This window comes from Lipotes vexillifer, unplaced genomic scaffold (genome assembly GCF_000442215.2).
Source record: "Lipotes vexillifer unplaced genomic scaffold, Lipotes_vexillifer_v1.1 scaffold39, whole genome shotgun sequence".
NCBI classification, from domain to species: domain Eukaryota; kingdom Metazoa; phylum Chordata; class Mammalia; order Artiodactyla; family Lipotidae; genus Lipotes; species Lipotes vexillifer.
The window spans coordinates 4,007,994-4,027,961 of record NW_006787038.1 but is presented as its reverse complement, the minus strand read 5'-3'; the positions used below and the strand labels follow the sequence as shown (position 1 = coordinate 4,027,961).

Genomic DNA, 19,968 nt, shown 5'->3' with positions numbered 1-19,968 from the left:
CGCCCCCCCCCCCCCCCCCCATCCATGCCACTGCCAAGGCCAAAGAGCCCGGGAGGCTGCCAGATGCCAGGGCCCCCGGTGTGAGGGCGATTTCTCTAAGAGGTCACCACGGGGTAGCTCACAGGGGCAAGGACTCACCGTTAAAGCCAGAACTGATGGCCTGCTGGGCCCAGGTCAGCTGGTTCTCCTGTCCCACTTGCTTCAGGACAGACAGGTTCTGTGTAGCCCAAGAAAAATCTGGGATGAGCTTTGGGAGCCAGGCTGAGCCCGCGCACTCAGCCGAGTCCCCTCAGGTGAGCTTGGTTCCCATGTGTCCCTGGCTGTAAACCTGTCCTACCCTGGACCCTGTGAGCTCCCACCCTGTAGGCCCTGAGGTGGAAGGGAGGTGACGATCCCAGAGGCCACTTTCTCTGGCTGCCCCCGTGTCCCCTATCCCTCTGGCAGAGATGTGTAAGGGTGGAGGCATGACCCAAGGCCTCTCTCCCTTGCATCCAATGCTTCTCCCTGACATGGTCCCTTGTGAGGAGAGGGAGTGTGACACAGGGTTGGGGAGGGCAGCATGGGGGAGGCACATAGGATTGGCTTTCAGGAGATTTGGATGTCTGTCTGCTTCAACTTCCTCTGTTTAAAAAAAAAAAAAAAGTGACACGGGGCGGGGGGGCACAGATACAAAAAAAAAAAAAAAAGGGACACGGGGCGGGGGGGCACAGATACACAGTCAGGGGGTCTGTCACACTTAGAGTGACTCTGCAGTCACTCCACCTTTCTGGGGCTATTTCCTTACTTGCAAAGTCAGGGATTAGCACAGATGAATTTTTTTTTTTAAACAGATGAATTGTTTTAATACTTTTTTGTTTTACCAGTGAAAACTTACCAAAAAAATCTTAGGAGAATCCCAATCTATGACACAGAACAGGTGAAAGGAAGGCTGCTCTGGTTAAAGGCGGGAGGCGGTGACATGCGCTGCTCAGCCTCTCCCTGCCACCTGGCCCTTTCCCCCCCTCGGCAACTCCGGACGTGTCCTTGGAAACCTGGGGCTTCCCGGAAGGCGGCTGGGGTCCCAGGGAGTGGATGCTTTCTGGCCTCCCTCCTCCCTCTGCCACAGGGACCAGGGCCAAGCCCCTGAGAATCCCCTCTGTCCTCCTGCCACCCAGAAAGCTGGGCACCTCACGGTGGGCTGGCCAGGGCGCGAGTGCGTGCGGAGGGGAGAGCGCACGGGAGCCACACCTGCAGGGGCTGGATGCCGCTGGCCAGGAGGTGGGAAATCATGCGCACGTGGGCCCTCTTCTTTGGGTCCTGAGGCAGGAGTCGCGGCGTGGGCCGGGTCTCCTCCAGGTACTCAATGATGGCCAGCTGTCCGGAGGCGAGCAGTGAGGCAGGGACCATGGGGGGACTGTAAACTCCTCTTCCTCCCCCACTTCCAACACCACCATCGTCACCAGCCCCCTTCTTACCCTTCTTACCATCCTCCCCTTGAGACCTGTGAAGCCAAGAGGCTGCCCAGGAGGATGAGATCATTTTGGACCCTTGTCCTACAGAACTTAGTCCCCCATATGCTTGAGTCTCCCTTCACTTCCCAAAGCAAGCAAGCAACCTTCCTCCGTCCCCACCTCGTCCCTGCTGAGAGCTGGGTGCCCTGGGCAGACACAGGCAAGGAAGAGCTACGAGGTCCTCTTGCTCAGGGCACCACGCTCATGAGGGGCCTCCCAAAGCCGCCACTCACTGACTGGCCAATGGTGATTCCATCAATCTTCAGGGCTGGCACCTGCTTCATGGGATTCAGGGCCTGGAATTCTTCAGAGAACTGTGGAGACAAGGCCCTGGTGGACTGGGCAGCCTGGCCTGAGCTGGCTAAAGCAGAGTCTGGCATGCAGGAAGCCCCTAGCCTACTGCCCACCTGTACCTCCTTCCCCTGGGAAAGGCCCTGGCTCCTAGGCCCAGGGTGATACCTGGGGGATCTGTGAAGTATCCTGAACCCCAGTGGCTGCTGAGATACAGGTTTCATCCCAGTGGCCTGGCTATGTGCTTGTCCCTGCACCTTATATGTGGTCACCAAGCCACATCCAGAGGGCCTGGCATGGGGCAAGGACCCGCTCACCACCCACACTTCTGGAGTCAGACATGGAGAGACCAGGCTGTGGTGCGGAGCCTGGAACCTGGGCCCTTCCCATGGCTCCTCTTGCTGCACAGCTGGCCGCCCTGTCCCACAGGGCCGGGCCAGCAGCCTCCTCTGGCCATGGGGACCACAGGACGCATGCTCATCTCTTGCCTGCAGAAGTCTGCCCCCCCTGCCGGACCCCTCTCCAAGGCCTCTAACTCCTATATTGTGGCCTGGGGGCAGCCTCCTTACCTGCTGCCCCCCATCCTTTGTGAGGTTGATGGTTATCATCTCATAGTCCATGTTTTTCAAGGCCAGAGCTAGGAGAGACAGCAGACAAGTCGGTGACAGCCTCTGACCACACTTCCCAGGGTGACGAGAGGGAAGGAGGCTTCTTTCTCCGCACTGCTGGGTAGCCCTGTCGCCTTCTTCCCAGCTTCCTGGGTCACCACCCGCTCCCCTACCCCAGGGCCATGATGCTCTGCCTCTCTTGCCCCTGGGCTCTCTGTATCCCCAGCGGACCTCTCATGCCTCTAGGTGGTGCTATGAGGGTGTGTGCCCTGGCCCGCTGAGGGCTCCTGGAGGACAGCAGGGAAATGTCCCCTTCATCTCTGCCCCTGGCAGGGCCTTACCCAGTAGCAAGCAGGGCTAATTTGTTGGAGACATGCAATCGTTCCCCCATAAAGGTCATCTGAGGGCCAAGGGAAGGTGCTCAGTGACTACGCAGGGCCCACACAGGCAGAGGACACTCTTGTTCTGTTTAGAGGAGAACCCCTTTCTAATCCATTCTCTCTGTTCTCAGGGCTGTTCACTACAGATCCCAAGGCATCAGGGCTCTCTGGTGACCTCAGCACATCTGCTGTGACTCCCAGTGGCTGGATTTCCTCTCCATCTCCTTTGATGTTTTCCTCCCAGCAAGGTGAGGGCAAAACACTCGGTCAACCCTAGTGGAGGACACTGTGTGTGTAAGTGTGCACACTTGTGCCTTAAAATATGGCGATGGCTAGTATCAGGCAAATGAGCGATGGGAGGAGGGCAAGACGTGTCATAGTCTTCAGACAGCCCAGGAGACGCGGGGCTCCTCCTCGGCGCCGGTCAGCTCCACCCTGGAGAGTGGAAGTGGTCGGGGCCAGGCAGGAGGCCAACGCATGGTGGCCCTGCAGAGACAGTGCCCACGCTGCTGGTCTGGCCCTGTCAGGGCAGAGGTTCTGGGCCCAGAGAGGGCGTCTTCTTGGAGAAATGTGTCCTCAGCACCCCAGTGCTCTTGCCTACTGATTCTAGCAAATAACAAGTGACTGTGGGAGGGGGAGGGTTATGAGGATGGCTTCCGAGTCAGGAACAGGCTCCTGGCAGCAGGCTACCTGGGTTTAAATGTCATCACATTCACTTGCTAGCTGTGTGGCCCTGGGCAAGTAATGTCAGCCTCTGTGCCTGTTGCCCCATCTGACAGGCAGCATAGCGTAGTAAAGAGCATGGACTAGCTGGAGCTAGGCTAGCTGGTTCAGATTCCAGCCCTGCCCCTTACTAGATACATGATCTTGGGCAGTTACTTAACCTCCCTGTGCCCCAGTTTTCCCACCTGTACAATGGTGACGATAATAATACCTCCCTCCCAGGGTCGTTGAGGTTTAAATGGAATCATGTACACAAAAACACTCAGCACCATTCTCTTTCTCTATGAGCTGCTACGACTATGACCTTGGCCGAGGGCTGACTTACGCTGAGGGACAGAAGGGTTGAAGCAGGACTAAACCAGAGGGCCCAGTTTCTCCTTCCCTGAAGCCTCTGGGGTCCACGCTGGCCAGCTCTGTTTAATTTGCCAGATCAAATAAGATAAGAACTGAGGAAGGCCAGCTGTTCCCTGCCCGTTACCAAGGATCTCTGGAATCTGTGAGCCTGCCTGAAGCATGGTTGCTAAGGGGCTTTGGAGAGCACAGTGGGAGAGGTGGCAGGCCCAGGAGAAAAAACACCCCTCCCCGCCTTCCTCTAGTTGGACTTCTGAGGCGGAGGTGCCATTCAAGGCTGAGGGCTCCAGGAGACTGGGGATGCTGTGGCTGGTAACCTGTCTGACAGAGGCTTTTCACCCAGGCCTCCCTCCACCCCATACCACCCCACTGCAGCTCTCGGTGGAGGTACAGCTCTTACCGATTCGAACTCTCCATGAGCAGGAGCTTCGGAAATAGGAATAGAGGATGGGCTGAGGAGAGAAGACGAGGACGCATGTTAACCCATGGTTGGTGGGTTCTCAGCCCCAGGAGCCCACTGGAGGGGAGGCAACAGCTCCCAGCCAGGGGTCTCCAAGCCAGCACTGTTTCTTCCCAGCCTGCTAGGCCTCCTTCCTCAGGCCTGCGTCTGGAAAACTCAGGCCAGACTCAGAGCTCTCTGGGTTAGAGGCCTTGGGAGTCATGTGGGGTCCCTCAGCTCCAAAGTGTGCTGTCATGCATTCCTGATGTCCAGGGGGCCCCCAAAGGGGCAGCCAGACTGCAAGTGCCCTCCTTACCTTCCTAGACTCAGCCATGATGATGTGGTGACCCTTGGCCTCTCAGGGAATGTCCCCTCCCACAGAACTGCAGGGCAGGGGGAGGAACCCTAAAGGGGTGGATCCCATGAGCCAATGGGGAAGCTGGGCTAAACAGGCATCAGGAGAACTTTGACTCTGGTCAGAAAGGGCATCTCTTTCTAATCTGCGGGAAGCTTTTTGTGCTCCTGGTGGGGCCAGGTCTGGTGTCCTGGGCAGACAGCGAGGCCTGGTTTTGAAGCAGTAGTTCATGTGGTGCAGTGGCCTGGGAGCTGGCACACCGGGAGTCTGGTCCCAGTGCAGGAACTAGCCCCGCATGACCGGGGACAAATCCCTACCTTCTCTAGTCTTCAGCTCCCTCATCTGTAAAACGAAGGGTTGCCCTAAAATGATAGCTTATTTCCTTCCAACAGTGGCAGAAAGACCAGGAAATCTCGTTTTCTGCACTTTGGTGCCCATCTCTTTCAACATCCCACCCACCAGTCCTCCAGACTCTCAGCTGATCTCATAAAAATAGCATCTGGAAAACTCAGGCCAGACTCAGAGGGGCGAACTTTCCTGGCGGTCCAGAGGTTAAGACTTTGCCTTCCAGTGCAGGGGGTGTGGGTGCGATCCCTGGTCAGGAAGCTAGGATCCCACATGCCTTGCAGCCCAAAAACCAAAAAACATTAAAAAAAAACCCCAGAAGCAATATTGTAATAAATTCAATAAAGACTTAAAAAATGGTACACATCAAAAAAAAATCTATAAAAAAAAAATAGCTGGGGCATATGCCCACTGACTCCAAAGCTGAGGTCATAAGCTGGCAGCCCACTGTGTTCTGTTTGGTCTATACTGTATTTAAAAATGTTTCAATTCATTGCTAACATTAAAAGTCACATTGTTTCATATACAAATCCTGTTGTCCGTTTTTTCTTAAAAAAAAAAAAATCTGGAGATAGTGAACTCAGTTTCCTGAGGAGCAAAATTGATCAGAGCCAATTAATGGCCCCTTTTAGAGAGGGCATGCCCTCTCAGATCTGCCATGGCCCCCACCTGGTCCCCTTCTCTCATTTTTGTTACTCTGAGGCCCCTGAAGGCAGCAGGGTGTGTGACCTCTCCTCTAAAGTTTAGGGGACTCAAAGCTAATTTCTCTGGTGCTTCTTGGTCACCAGCATTTCAAAGCAGAACCCAGAACAGAGTTACCAGTAATAAGCACTCATGAATCTTCTGGCAGACACATATGTAGCCTTTTGGATGAGGGAGAACTCAACAGAATTTCTTAGAGCACCCTTGTCTACCATCCCTCCGACTACAGACATTTCACCCAAGTTCGCTCTCCCTTCTGTATGCCCCAGCTCACCAAGCTGCTACCTGACCTTGCTTTCATCATCCCTGAACTACCAACTCCATCTTCTACTCCATCTTCTACGTGGGCAAGGGCACAAGTGGGAACCCAGTTCCTCCCAAGTTAGTTCCTGACCCTGGGAGTTCCAGTCTATTCTGAAGGCAACTCTCGTGGGGAAAGTGAAGATAGTTCTGGCACAAAGGTCAAGTGATAGGCAGCAGGCATCCTTGGCGGGAGAAGAGTTCGTAGGCTACAACGGGATGTACCCTGTTCCAGGGTGCATCCCTTTCCTTATTTGGTTAGGCTGGAGGGGCCCCTGGGGCCAAGAGGCAGCTACACTGAAACAGAATGGAACCACTAGAGAGCTGCAGACATCAGCTTAGAATCCTTAAAGAAATGCCTTACCTAATTACTAAATGTTACACCTTTGACCTAGACTAAGGGTGACCACAGAATCACTCTAAATGCCCTGCCCTCAGGTTTCTTACTTATGGGCCATCAGGAGATGTAATGGAGGGCAGTTTCTGATCTTTCTCTTACCAATGATAACTTTATAAACCATCCCATGTTCCTTTTTGCATTTGTAGGGCTAAATTTTAAGCCCAAGTAAAATATCCGTTTCATCACCACTCCTGGAGGAATTGTTTTTAATTCAAATATGGATTCTCACCACTCTAGCAGATTTTATTTTAAAACCATCTCTTACACATGATTTTCGAGAAAGACTCCTAAACTCCTGTTTGGGAGTGGGAGGGCTATACACTGTTAAAGTGATGCTATATCCCACCTGATGGGCCTGCACCTTCCTTTGAGCTACAATAGCTGTTCTCAACCTTTAATAGAGATTGATAACAGTGGTTCTGGGGTTGGTCCTGGGAAATACAAATTAAAACTGGTAATAAGGTCCCCAAGTGATTGTGATGACTATAAGTGCCACAGTTTCCCCTCGCCCCTGGCGCTCTCTCAAAATGCAAACAACCCTGAAAGGCCATTTAACTGTTAAGACCTGCCGGCCTACCGGCAGGGCTGTGCGAAACAGGGAGACGAGGGACGACGCTTGGAAGCCCTAGCAGGTCGAGTGGGGTTGGGGGTGGGTGGAGAGACAGATGAAGAGCAAGGGTACAGCCACCAAACCAAGTCGGGTACTCTCCACGAGGACCCTGCACCTCGCGCCCAATCCTCTACGGGATCACAGGCCACAGCGAGTAGCGCGCAGGTGCAGAGCGGTGCCAGCGCGGCGCATTGCATGCTGGGAGTCGCCGCAGGAGCTGTGGGCGGGGCCGAGCGGCTCACTTTGACCCCGCCCCCAAGACTTCTCCGTGTTTCTAAGTAGAGCCTCTCTCCCCGGATGCGTGACACAGACCTTCCCCACCTGCATCTTGCACTCTGGGCGACCCCTCTTCCAGGCCAGGCAACTTCGCGCCTGCGGCTCTCCGAGTCGTCGACGATTCAGGCCCAGTGAGACCCCGACACGTCAGAACTTACGTTTCCGTCTCGGTAAAGCTAGGGCTTGGACTAAAATGAGCTTTAAGATCTCTTCTAGCTTGCCCCGCCCTTCCGCCCCGCCCCCACTCCTGGCGCTGCTGGGAATTGCAGTTCCGTGAGCCCGCTTTCTCCCCGGCCCGCCCGGACGTCATGCTCTGCGCCACTAGCCGCCTCCTAGCGGCCCGGGCGGCGACCGCGCTCCCCTTCCACCCTAGAGTCCGGGGTAGGGAACTACATTTCCCAGGGCCCCCCGCTGCCGGGGCAGGGAACTACATTTCCCAGGGTACCCCGAGACGCCGCTTGGTGACTTATTGGCGGGGCGGCTCGCAAGACCCAGCGTGCTTGCGGGCCGGAGGGCCATCCTGAGGAGGGGAAGGATGCCGCCGGCCGTAGGCGGAGGCCTGGCAGGGTCCGAGCTGCGTCCCCGGAGGGGCCGCTGTGGGTCCCAGGCTGCTAGGGCCGTGGGCCCGGCCGTGGCCACTGAGGCTACAGCGCGGAGCCCCAAACGGCCTGCTCCGAGCTCGCGGCGCTTCGAGGCGCCCGGCCGGTGGGCTCTGCTGGCCCTGGTGACGCTGATGTCCTTCGCCACCCGCTTCCACCGTCTGGACCAGCCGCCGCACATCTGGTGAGTGATGGGAGGGACTGGGCAGGCACCATGGCAACTGGAAGGGAGGGGCGCGCCTTCTCATTGGTCTGGAGGCACGTAGAGGGCGGGATTCACAGGCGGAGGGGCGGGGCCGCGTTGGAGGGGAAAGAGGTTTCTGGTGGTTGCCTCTGCCCAGGTGCAGTCTCCGTGAGAGAGATCTTTTTGCTCCGGTGTGTGTGAGAGTGGGATTGCGTAGGATCTGAGGAAGCAGTCTTCATGTCTTGCAGGTTATGCTGCAGCGTCTCACCTGGCTCTCAAATGGTAGCTTTTAAAGGTGCTTTGAACTGACCCAGGAGAATTGGAAATTCTTAGTACAGAATTTCCTAAGGCCTGAGTTCCTAATCTGCAGGATTTCCAGACCTCCACGGAGGGGAACATTCCTATCTGAGTACCACATTCTCGGGAGCCGGAACAACCTGTGTGTCCACGGATGATAACAAGGGTCCCAGGAAGCGGGTCTGGGGTCATCCTGTGAGGATGTATTTTCTTAAAGGCTTTATTTTGTAGGACTAAGGTGCAGGAGTCAAATTTCGTTAAAAAAGCTTAAAAAGTTTCCAGCTCAAAGGAGGAAAATTTTTATACAGTTTGAAAATGGTTAATTTGTTTGGCCAAGACGTGATACCATGTTTTCTCAGTATCACTGAGGAGAAAATGTAGAGGTTGTTAGAAATGGAACTCCTTGACTAAAAAGCAAGCAGGCTAACAAACTATCAGGGTTACCCTACTTGGAGGTTAATGAATTAGCTTGTTACTATTTCATGAGTGCTGGCGGAAGATGTGAGACTCCTGGGTCAGTGTCAAAAGACTTATTACTCGTAGCAGAGGAAGCAGGATGAACATCGGCATACTGGATTCAGTTTCTCATGGCTCCGAAGTCCCACGGGGTGACGCTGTGGGTTCAGATGGATGACTGCACACACTGTGCGTTGCCTTGCAGCTAAGGAGCAGCAAGCTTGGGGAATTTACGAAAAGCAAGCGTACTTTTTGCCCTGGAGAGAGATGTTACCTCATCTCTCAAGGCTGCTTGGTGCAAACACAACTTTGGGAAATGGCCCAGGTAAAGTGCAGTCAAGGCCCTGCATTCTCCGCATACCCAGCAAGATGTGTGGAAATACAAGAGACCCATGGAGGACTGTCTCTCCCAACAGTCTCACTCCTTGATTTTACACTCTCTTGGCTTCTAGCAAATTTTCACATGAATGTGCAACTCCATTGGCTACTCTGATTAACCTGGCTGAGGCAGGGACCCAGTGTGTTTAGTTTGTCTCATACAACATTTAATTAAGCCTGCTCTCACCAGGAGTCAAAACAGCAGGTGGGGCTTCCCTGGTGGCGCAGTGGTTGAGAGTCCGCCTGCCGATGCAGGGGACACGGGTTTGTGCCCCAGTCCGGGAAGATCCCACATGCCACGGAGCGTCTGGGCCCGTGCGCCATGGCTGCAGAGCCTGCGTGTCCGGAGCCTGTGCTCCGCAACGGGAGAGGCCACAACAGTGAGAGGCCCGTGTACCGCAAAAAAAAAAAAAAAAAACAGCAGGGTGAGGCCAACCTGTGGTGTTAACCTGTGCCCTCCGGGTGCTGGATCTAGCCCCCTGTTAATAATTGTGTGTGTTGCAGGGTGGAGTGGGGTGGGGAGGGACCAGGAAGTCTTATTTCAGATAGCTGAGATGTAGTCTAAGGCCAGTCTGTTATCCATTATAGTCTGTACACAGGTGTTTAGACTGACCTCTGATTTTTGATGTCACTGCCAATAATTACAATGAGTTCTCCCATTTAAAAAGCAACTCCCACGCCCAGTGGAAAGACATTCCCCAGCACATTCTTCCCTGCATTCTAATATATTACCTGAAGGGGTGCAGATCACTCCAGTTCAGGACTTTTGGTTAAATTTTATTTGGATTTCCATCAGATTTGATTTAGATCATCATTTCAGTGATTTGGTTAAGCCCCATGGGCAGTGAGAGTCACTGCGTAGTTGCAGCCTCAATCACTATGCAAGGCATAACCTAAGGTCCCTAGGGTGTCAGGAGAAGCTTATGAATTTATAACAGTCATACTAACAGAAGGTTGTGCCAGTCTGTGGTTTTGCGCACATGCGAGGGAGGTCCATGTTTGGGAGTTAATGTTGATGTTGTCAGGGACATGAGGATAGTTCAAGACCGGCCATGTCCACATGAGTTTTTCTGATTTCATAGTGGAATAACAGTCAGATTGCTAGCTACAGCTGCCACTTGACTTAGTTGAACTGTGTTAGTATTTTGCCAGGCTGGGTGCTGGGCCTAGGAGGCAAAGAGAGCATTAATTGTTTCCCTTCTCTTTACATTTCCAGGGGCCTAAGATGTTCCTTCCTCAGGTGGAAAGGTTGTTTATTTCCTCCCACTGCCATATAATCAGTGTGCCCCACTCTAGTACCTGTAATTTCACCTTTACTCCAATTATTGCATACTAATATCCAGACCTTTCTGTCATGGGCACTGTCAGAAACTTGACAGAGACTTATTATGTCTCCCACCTTGGCCCATGTGAGCCACTGTAGCGGGACTTCACAAGCAGTGTGCTCAACCAGGTGATCTTTATGCACTAAAACCACGTCACTCCAACAAGAAAACCCAAGTGACTGAACTAGAATTAAGTTTGAATCCCATAAATCCCCAACTGCACCCCCAGGCTGATCTAGGAATAGTCAAGGAAGAATCTCAAATTTTCAAAATAGGTTTTTATAACCTTCCACCCCTTTTGTTCTGATCATTACCCAGTTGGTGGCCAAGAGGAGATGAACACCTAGTTAGGTGACCAAACTACTTGACTAAGGTGTGTGAACAAGGAGGAAGGTGAGGGAAGTTGACTCAGCAATCTTTTTGAGAAGACTGTTCAGTGCTTGACAATATCAGATACGTGTGGATGGTCTGGAGTGTGGAATGTCATCAGATTTTTGGCTATTCAGCCATTTCAAAAAAAAAAAAAATGGTGTACCGTTGTCAGACTGTAGATGGTTTGGAAAGCTGAAAACACAACACAGTTTAGTTTCAAGGGCCGCAGTGATATATCTAGAGTCAGATGATTGGACTGGAACAGCATCATCAACACTAACCTGAAACGCTGTCAACAGCAGTGGGGCACCAGTGATAGCCTGGAACGTGGAACGAAGTCCTAATACAATAAGTTTCCTTGGAGTGGTCAATACCCCACGCAATGTGGCTTCCTTTACTGCAAGACAAACGTGCCAACTTTTGGCAGGAGTCACAAGTTACCACAATGTAGCAATGGCTTCTGTTTTGGAGACATATAGTCCTTTACTTTGTGCCCAGTCCATGGTGGTAGATGTGTTTCCATGCCTGGTGTATTGATGTATCCAGGTGGCAATGGCAGCAGTCTGGATGGTGCAGGTTTGATCAACAGCTTGATTCTAATCAGTCTTATCAGAATACTGGCCCTTACTGGGGGCATCTACATGAGTGATCCAGATTGTCCCATTGGCAGGCAGCCATGATTTTTTTCCACAGTTCTTGGCTCCGAAGAGGGGTGTTTTACATTTCTTAGTATATAGCCTTACAAGTGACACACCAGATGGTTAGGCCAATGGCAAAAGCCTAAGGGAAAATAAAAATATAACTTGTCTGTTTCTTAGGAGTGTTGTCTAAGGCAAAGGTGATGACTTTCAATTCAGTGCATTGTGCCAATCAACCCTTATTGCAGTCGGTCTTCCAGAAATGTCAGCGGGGCTGGATGATAGCTACTGCCCTGTGGACACCATCTGCTTTTAATTTAGCCTAACCATCAGTGAACCAGGCACAAACATTAGGAGGAACCTCTGGGAATCAAGACCCCACTGAGTCAGCGGCTTTGCTTCAGGTGGTGGAGTGGAAGATAGTTTCTTCCAAAGGGGCAGCTGCCACCTCTTCTTGAAAAACCAAGATGCCTCTAGAGCCAGGCCGGCTATACTCTTGAATATACCACTTCCATTTCACCAGCGAGGCTTCTTGAGCCCTTCCGTCGTTAGCCATAGATTTCAAGTTGACCCACCCCAAAGTGACAGTATCAGGCCAAAGAGTCCTGAGGTCTTCATGGTTCAGGCCTTCAAGTTCAACAAGAGCTTAGTAGTAGGTTGACCGTTGCCCCTTTAAAAGGGTGTGTACTTGGTGCCTATGTCCAGCAGATGGCGCTGTCATCATGGAGCACTCCAAGCCCCCTCCCCAATCCCCCCACCCTGAAATTCCATCTTTAAAGTTGTAATGTCCCTTTCTCATCTTGTGATTTATATTATTTCTGTAGGACCACTTGGGAGGGGACAGGATCACCTCTCACTAAATTAGCAGTCTCTCAATGGGATAATCTTGGACACATATGGGGTAAATACGATTATGCCTTCAGCAGTGGGAGACACAACAGTAGTTGCAAGGGCCCTACCCACAAGGCCACTTTCCCTTCCCTTCCCCGCTGGGAACTTGGCTCAGACCCTATCAGCTGAATTTGGGTGCTTTTTCCCCTTTCAACTAACAAGTCTAATAGGCTTGCATCAGGAGCTATAATAACAGCCACCTAGAGGTTATGCCATTCCCTGGTGGGAGGTGTGGCGAGTGCTGGATGCAGGGTGCAGGAGGAGGCCTTTTTGCCCCTTCAGCCCCTCGGCAGGCTTGGCACCACTTCTTCCCAGTCCGCTTTCCTGTGTCTGGTGAGCACCTGGGCTTAGGGGCTTTTTCATTCAGTCCCTGTACACACTGCTATGGTCCTCCCTGCAGTCCTCGGCACCTTTGGTAATCCCTGCGCCTAGCAAATCCTCTTACCCCAAGGGATTGAGTAGGGTGCTCCTGTATCCAGTAGGACTTTGAGCTTAAGTCCCTCTCCTCCCAGAGTTCCCCACCACACTAGGATGGGTGTGTATGGCCTTTAGTCCCCTTTAGGGACAGGGAGACCTTAGCCCCACCTGTAATCATCTTGCTCTTTAAAGCAGCTGAGATTGTGGCAGAGGGGGAGGGATCATGGGACATGGAGGGACGGAGTGGCTCTGAGCCTCTAAGCAAGGCACACCTTTAGCTTGAGCACACAGCTCACCTGAGAACCTTTCAATGTTTTCATTTTACCCAGAGTTCTGCATTGAATAGCAAGGTCCTTACTGCTGGCACCATTTATGTAAGCTTTGGGGCCTCCTAGATTCATCAGCCCGTCCATCTTGCCGTTTGGCTGGGGCTGCTTAGCTTATTGCCCCAGGATTGTGATTATATCCTTTCCTCCTTTTGCCCAGAAGGCCGTGGGCAGTAACCAAGGCAGCATTCAGACGGTTTGTTTCAATCCTGCCTCTCTCCCCTCAACCTCATTCATAGGCAGGACAGTGGGGGATTCTTACTACCTGCCTTCCCCACCACTTGGGCAAGAGCATTCACCACCAGATTCCAGGGAGTCTTCTCTTATCCGCTAATCCAGTCCATGATGGCCCTTGTCCTTTCTCTTAAGGAAAGCTATGACTCAGCATCCTATGCTTGTCACTGAAACTGTCAGGGTTTGGGGTTTTATTTTTACGCTACTTGCCAACTAATGAGTTAGCCTGTCAGTGTTTTATGGATGCTGGTAGGAGACACAGTCCTGGGTCAGAGACAAAGGCCTTTATTTCTCACAGCACAGCAAGCAGGATGAGCATCAGTATGTTGGCATCAGTTCCCCTTGCCCCCAGTGTCCCATGTGATACCCTGGGTCTGGATGAATGCCTGCACATGCGGGGGGTTGAATCACAGCTGAGGAGTATTGATCTTGGGGAATCCGCTGTTTTATAACAGTAAAGCAGTAAACAAGACTGCTCTCTGTCCCAGAGGGAGACGTGGTGTCTTCCTCAAGGTTGCTGTAAGCATAACCCTGAGAAGTGGCCTGAGTAAAGAGCAGCCAGGACCTTGCATTCTTGGCGTACCCTGCAAGGTCTGTAGAGCAAGAGAGAGCCAGAGAAGACCGTCCGTCCCACCACAAACACGCAGTAAAAGCCAAGAGGAAGCGTGACTATTGCTACTAGTTTTACTTGAAGTAAAAATCTTACACCCCTTTATCAATATGTTTCCAAACAGACTTCAAAACTAACCACAGATGTTGGGACAGTTTAAAGAGTGCCCAGCATGTGTGGGACATTATAGTCTGCAAAGTTCTTTCCCATGTGTTACCTGATACCTGCCTCCCTGCGAGGTGGACTGGCAGATGCTACTGTTGTCTTCATCATGTAGATGAGAAAAGAGATCCGGAGAGGGTGAGTGATTTTGCCGGGTCATGCTCCCACAGTGGGTGGCGGAGCTGGGACCGGATCTCTCTTTTTTCTGCAAATGTATTTTGTCACACTGCTTGGAAGTTATTTTTCTGTTTGACATCGCCATGTCACTGTCCTCATTTCATGTCAAGCAATGTGCTTAGCAGACGCAGAAGTAGATTTACCCTTCTGCCTATTTATTAGACCCAGTGTGTAAAACACAAAAACAAAAAAAAGAACCCTACATTTTTGGTAAGAGCATGTTTTGCCCCTTATTTTGTAGGACAGTGATAACTACTTACAGAAGCTGACCTGGGGATGAATAGTCACTAGAAAGCAACTGTTCTTCTGAGCTGCAGGGGGAGATTGACAAACAGAAATGGGCAGGTTCTGCTGGATTACTAGCCTGCCGCTGTGAAGCCCCCATGTAGGGTGTGAAAGGTTTACTGCGGTGTGTAGAAGAGCAAGATTTTTGCATTGTGTTTAAAAGCCAGTGTATCAGAATCACTTACGTGCAAAATAATTCTTAAATAATTTGTAAATAATGAGGATAGATTTTTAGACTGGTTGTTAACTTAGTAAGAAAGCCCTCACTTTTTATATTCTTGTTAGTTCATTATAATAAGGTCAGTGAGTTCATAGTTAGCAGGTTAATTATCACAAGGTTGGGAGCAAAATCAGACTCCAGGCACAACCATGGTCTATAGGCTCTTACTGATCAGTAGCCCACAGTGTAGTTTGTAACAGCAAAGGGTAATGTAGTTTCTAGTAGCAAAAATAGTCCTAGGGTTAGAAGTTAGCAGACTTGGGGCTTCCCTGGTGGTGCAGTGGTTAAGAATCCACCTGTGAAGGCAGGGGACACAGGTTCGAGCCCTGGTCCAGGAAGATCCCACATGCCACGGAGCAACTAAGCCCGTGTGCCACAGCTACTGAGCCTGTGCTCTAGAGCCTGTGAGCCACAACTACTGAGCCCATGTACCACAACTACAGAAGCCCACACACCTAGAGCCCATGCTCCGCAACAAGAGAAGCCACTGCAATGAGAAGCCCTTGCACCACAACGAAGAGTAGCGCCCGCAACTAGAGAAAGCCCGTGCGCAGCCACAAAGACCCAATGCAGCCAAAAATAAATAATTAACAAATAAATAAATTTATTTAAAAAAAAAAGAAGTTAGCAGACTTGGAAGAAAACTCTTATTGCAAAACTTTTTATAGTATAGGAAACTCCTCACCTTTTTAAAATAAATAGAAACTCAAGATACAGAATAAGTATAGATTTAACTTAAATTTATGATAACTGGTTGGTAAGTATTTGCTAGCCTTTCTCATCTGTCTAAATGAAGATTAAGGACCAGTCATGTCTTGCTTCCTCAAATCACTTGTGTCAAAAGCTTTTTTTTTTTTTAATCCAGATTTTCTCATTAACTGCTTGAAACTTATAACCTTTGGTTTTAACTGTAATTTCTTTTTTTTTTTTTTTTTTTTTTTTTTTTGCGGTACGCGGGCCTCTCACTGTTGTGGCCTCTCCCGTTGCGGAGCACAGGCTCCGGACGTGCAGGCTCAGCGGCCATGGCTCACGGGCCCAGCCGCTCCGCGGCATGTGGGATCTTCCCGGACCGGGGCACGAACCCGCGTCCCCTGCATCGGCAGGCGGACTCTCAACCACTGCGCCACCAGGGAAGCCCTTAACTGTAATTTTAACCATGCTTTATTAAGGCTGTTTGGGTTGTATGATAATTTTAAGAATTTCATTTCTCTTTCTGTTTTCTTTTTAGTTGGGATGAAACTCACTTTGGAAAAATGGGAAGTTACTATATCAACCGCACCTTTTTCTTTGATGTGCACCCGCCTCTGGGAAAGGTGAGCAGTGTGGTGAATGACAGTGCTCTCCTAAGATTTGGAGCCAAGTCTTAGATTTGGATTTAATTCTTAGGCTTATAGAAAGAATTCCCTGACATTCCAGAACAGCTGCTTTCATGGGAAACCTTTGGTGTTTTTAGGAGTCCTCTGGGCTCAGAAATGGAGAGAGATTCCATCAGCTGATGGATGGATAAACAAAATGTGGTATTATCTATACAATGGAATATTATTGAGCCATAAAAAGGAGTGAAATATTGACACATGCTGCAACATGGATGAGTCTCATAAACATTATATTAAGTGGAAGAAGTCAGACATAAAGGGCCACATATTATATGTTTCCAGAATTGGCAAATCCTCAGAGACAGAAACTAGATTAGCAGTTGCCAGGGTCTGCGGGGAGGGAGGATTGGTGAGTGACTGTAAATGGGTGTGGAATTTCTTTGTGGGGTGATGAAATAGTCTGGAATTAGGTAGTGGTGATGGTCACACAACCTTGTGAATAAACTAAAAGGCACTGAATTGTACACCTTAAAGTGGTGAATTTTATGGTATATGAATTTTATCTTAATTGAAAAAAAAAAAAGAGATGGAGAGAAGGAATCTGTTGCACAAAGCAGAAATAACTTAGGGGAGCTGATTGTCCACAAGGGCCTGAAACTCCTTTCCACTCCCCGTTCCCAGCGTGCACGTTGTTTGGCTTGTTCCTTTCACATGATGTACGATTAGAAATTCCACCAATCAGAATTCATTTTACTCTCTTAAAAACAAACACCCCCAAGAAGGCTAATGGATTAGCCCTGGCATTTCACTTAGTCCTTTCTTCCTAACTGGAGGCTGAGCTCTCTGGTACTAAGGGGACAGGAATTTGCCTGGTATGAAGATGGGGAGTGTTATTGGAGCATGGAGTACTTGGGGATGAAGGCAGGGGATGAGGGGTGGCAGGGGTGGTGACTGTGACAGGTGGGCTTAGGGGGAAAGCACCAGAGCATGGGGCAGGGACCAGGGGCAAGGCCCTGCACGTGGGAGGGGTGGAGAGGAAGGTGGGATAGGTGGCCTATTTCTTTCTTTCTTTAATATTTATTTATTTGGCTGCACTGGGTCCCAGTTGTGGCACGTGTGATCTGTAGTTGCAGCATGCGGGCTCTTTATTTGCAGCATGCAGGATCTAGTTCCATGACCAGGGATCGAATCTGGGCCCCCTGCATTGAGAACGTTGAGTCTTAACCACTGGACCACCAAGGGAGTCCCTAGGTGGCCTATTTCAAAATTAGCTCCGAGCCCAGAGAAGGAGCAAAAAATGTAATGCCTCTTTCTGTCTCCTTTATAAGATAACAACAAGATTGGAGCAATTGAACAGTCTCTTTTAGTCACTTTAGGTGCATTAACTTATATATATAATGCTCAGAACAGCCTTATGAAGTAGGTACTGTTGTATCCTCATTTTACGGAAGGGGAAACTGGGACTCAGAGACGATAAGTAGTTTGCCATAGGGATTAAAGCTAGTAAGTGGCAGCTGGTAAGGTTCAGACTGGCTTAGAGTCTGCTCTGTTAACCATTATACCACTGCCTGATGAACTTGCCTTGCCCCAGTATTCGGGCAAGTACATCTGTTACTGCTGTAGAATTAGGCCACAGAACGTGCTGAATATTTGCACTGGGCTAGCCTGGGACCCAGCCCGCCAGTAGAAGAGATTTTCATAGGAAACCTAGCCCAGTCTTTCAGCTGGGGACTGCCTGTCTGTTTTTGGAGTCTGCTAGTGCTCAGCACAGTGAAGGCATGTGGAAAACACTTGCGAATTTGTTTTTGCTGAAGCCTTCCCTTCCTCACATGTGGCCCCTGTGTGAAGGGAGAAATGTGAGGCTTCTTTCTAAGGCTGCCCCCAGAGAGTGTGATCCATCTGCCCCTCTAATTTATCTCCTGATGGTCCTGTGCTCAGCCTGGATGAAAGAGAGTGATAAGCAAAGTAGCTTTCATAGGTTCTGAGGCCAAGTCAGTCCAAGAATCAAAAAGCCCCATGAAGTGGTGAGTAGAACGTTTTCTCCTACAGTACTGATCCCAATACCTGCCCCTTCACACTGGTCCCAGCCCTGGGCGCCAGGGGCTCCAAGGAAATAGGTACTTTTAAAAGAAATAAAGGGCTTCCCTGGTGGCGCAGTGGTTGAGAGTCCGCCTGCCGATGCAGGGGACACGGGTTCATGCCCTGGTCCGGGAAGATCCCACATGCCGCGGAGTGGCTGGGCCCGTGAGCCATGGCCGCTGAGCCTGCGCATCCGGAGCCTGTGCTCCGCAACGGGGGAGGCCACAACAGTGAGAGGCCTGCATACCGCAAAAAAATAAAATAAAATAAAAAATAAATAAATAAATAAAAAATAAAAAGAAATAAAAATACCTGCACATAGCAAAAAATTTGATCAGTACAGAAGGAAATAAAAGGTCAAAAGTTACCTTCCCTCACATTTCTATTCCTCAGAGGCAGCCAGGGTCATCTTTATTAACAGTTTCTTATATATCCTCTCAGAAACTTTATACAAATATAAGTGTGTATGCATTTCTACACACATATATATTAGCACACGTGAACAGCACATTATATATGCAAATGGGATCAGGCTAAAATTGTTGAGCAACTTGTATTTTAAACATAATATATCTTAATTTCTTTCCACATCAGTACATAAAATGTACCCCATTCTTTTTCATGGCTGTAGATTATTCCGTTATACAGTTGCGCCATAAATTATTTTGCCTCTCTTCAACTGGTGGGCATTTATGTTATTTCCAGTTTTTAGCCATTACAAAAGGTAGTGCAGTGAACATCCTTGTACATTTATCTTTTCATAGTTTTGCAGGCGTAGCCAAAAGAGCCTAAGTGGCTGAACTAAAGAGTCAAATAATATGCACATTTAGATTTGTGTTAGACATTGTTAAGTTTTCCTGCAAAAATGCTGTGATAATACATACTCCCACCAACAGTGTATGAGGGTGCTTGCTTCCCTCACATCGTTGCCAGCACTGGTATGATCATACTTCCAAAATTTTGTGAATCTGAGAGTAAAAACTGGTATATCACTGTTTTCATTTGCATGTCTTTCTGAATTACGTTGAACATTTTTCCATATGTTTTTTAGCCATCTGTGTTTTGTTTTCTATGAAAACATTTTTCTAGTAAGTTGCTCTTATTCTTATTGATTTGAATGAGTTCTTTAGTTAGGAAATTAGCTCAGGGCTACTTTTAACCTTATGGAAACTGAGAGGGAACTGAATTTTGAGTGCTTGTTAAACGCTTGTCAGAGTGCTAAGTGTTTTACCTACAACATTACCTCTAAGCCTCACAACCATCTGCAAGGAAGGTTTTATTACCTGTAGTTAAGAGATTATTAAGTATTGTCTATGATCAGAGAGCTAGTATAGGGGGCTCTGAGATCCAAACCATCTGTGCATTTCTTCACTCTACCAGACCAACCAAGAAGTCTGGGGATTTATGCCAGCACCAGGCGGGTCTGTCCTCTGAGATCCCAGGGGGAAAGGGACATTCATTTGATTGTCATTTGTCAGTTTAAGTTCACCTGAGTATTCGGATAGCTCTGTCTTCTCAATACCTTATATTACTTTACATTAAATTAATTAATATTAAATTAACTTCTGGACCCTGGAATTCCTTTTTTTTTTTTTTTTTTTTTTTTGGTACACGGGCCTCTTACTGCCGTTGCCTCTCCCGTTGCGGAGCACAGGCTCCGGATGCGCAGGCTCAGCAGCCATGGCTCATGGGCCCAGCTGCTCCGCGGCATGTGGGATCCTCCCGGACCAGG

The 19,968-nt window shown here is 49.7% G+C and overlaps 2 protein-coding genes across 4 annotated transcripts in view; one reads left to right on the top strand and one right to left on the bottom strand.

Moving 5' to 3' along the window:
* The window catches only part of GSTZ1 (glutathione S-transferase zeta 1), an 11,456-nt gene extending 4,049 nt beyond the window's left edge, over positions 1-7,407 (bottom strand). Inside the window, exons 1-6 of one of the 3 annotated variants that reach the window (XM_007459771.1) lie at positions 7,307-7,407; positions 4,244-4,295; positions 2,351-2,418; positions 1,724-1,804; positions 1,228-1,353; positions 139-217 (exon numbers count right to left, since the gene is read on the bottom strand). In XM_007459771.1, coding sequence (XP_007459833.1) covers positions 139-217; positions 1,228-1,353; positions 1,724-1,804; positions 2,351-2,418; positions 4,244-4,295; positions 7,307-7,321 — 421 coding nt within the window. In that variant the 5' untranslated portion in view covers positions 7,322-7,407. Of the gene's footprint in view, positions 1-138; positions 218-1,227; positions 1,354-1,723; positions 1,805-2,350; positions 2,419-4,243; positions 4,296-4,598; positions 4,649-7,306 lie in introns of those variants that run through there. The other 2 variants (XM_007459770.1, XM_007459772.1) reach the window with 2 other exon arrangements.
* A 171-nt stretch (positions 7,408-7,578) lies between these two features.
* POMT2 (protein O-mannosyltransferase 2) overlaps positions 7,579-19,968 on the top strand; it is a 45,861-nt gene continuing 33,471 nt past the window's right edge. The window contains 3 exon segments of the mRNA XM_007459769.1: positions 7,579-7,677; positions 7,680-8,053; positions 16,070-16,154. Coding sequence (XP_007459831.1) covers positions 7,579-7,677; positions 7,680-8,053; positions 16,070-16,154 — 558 coding nt within the window.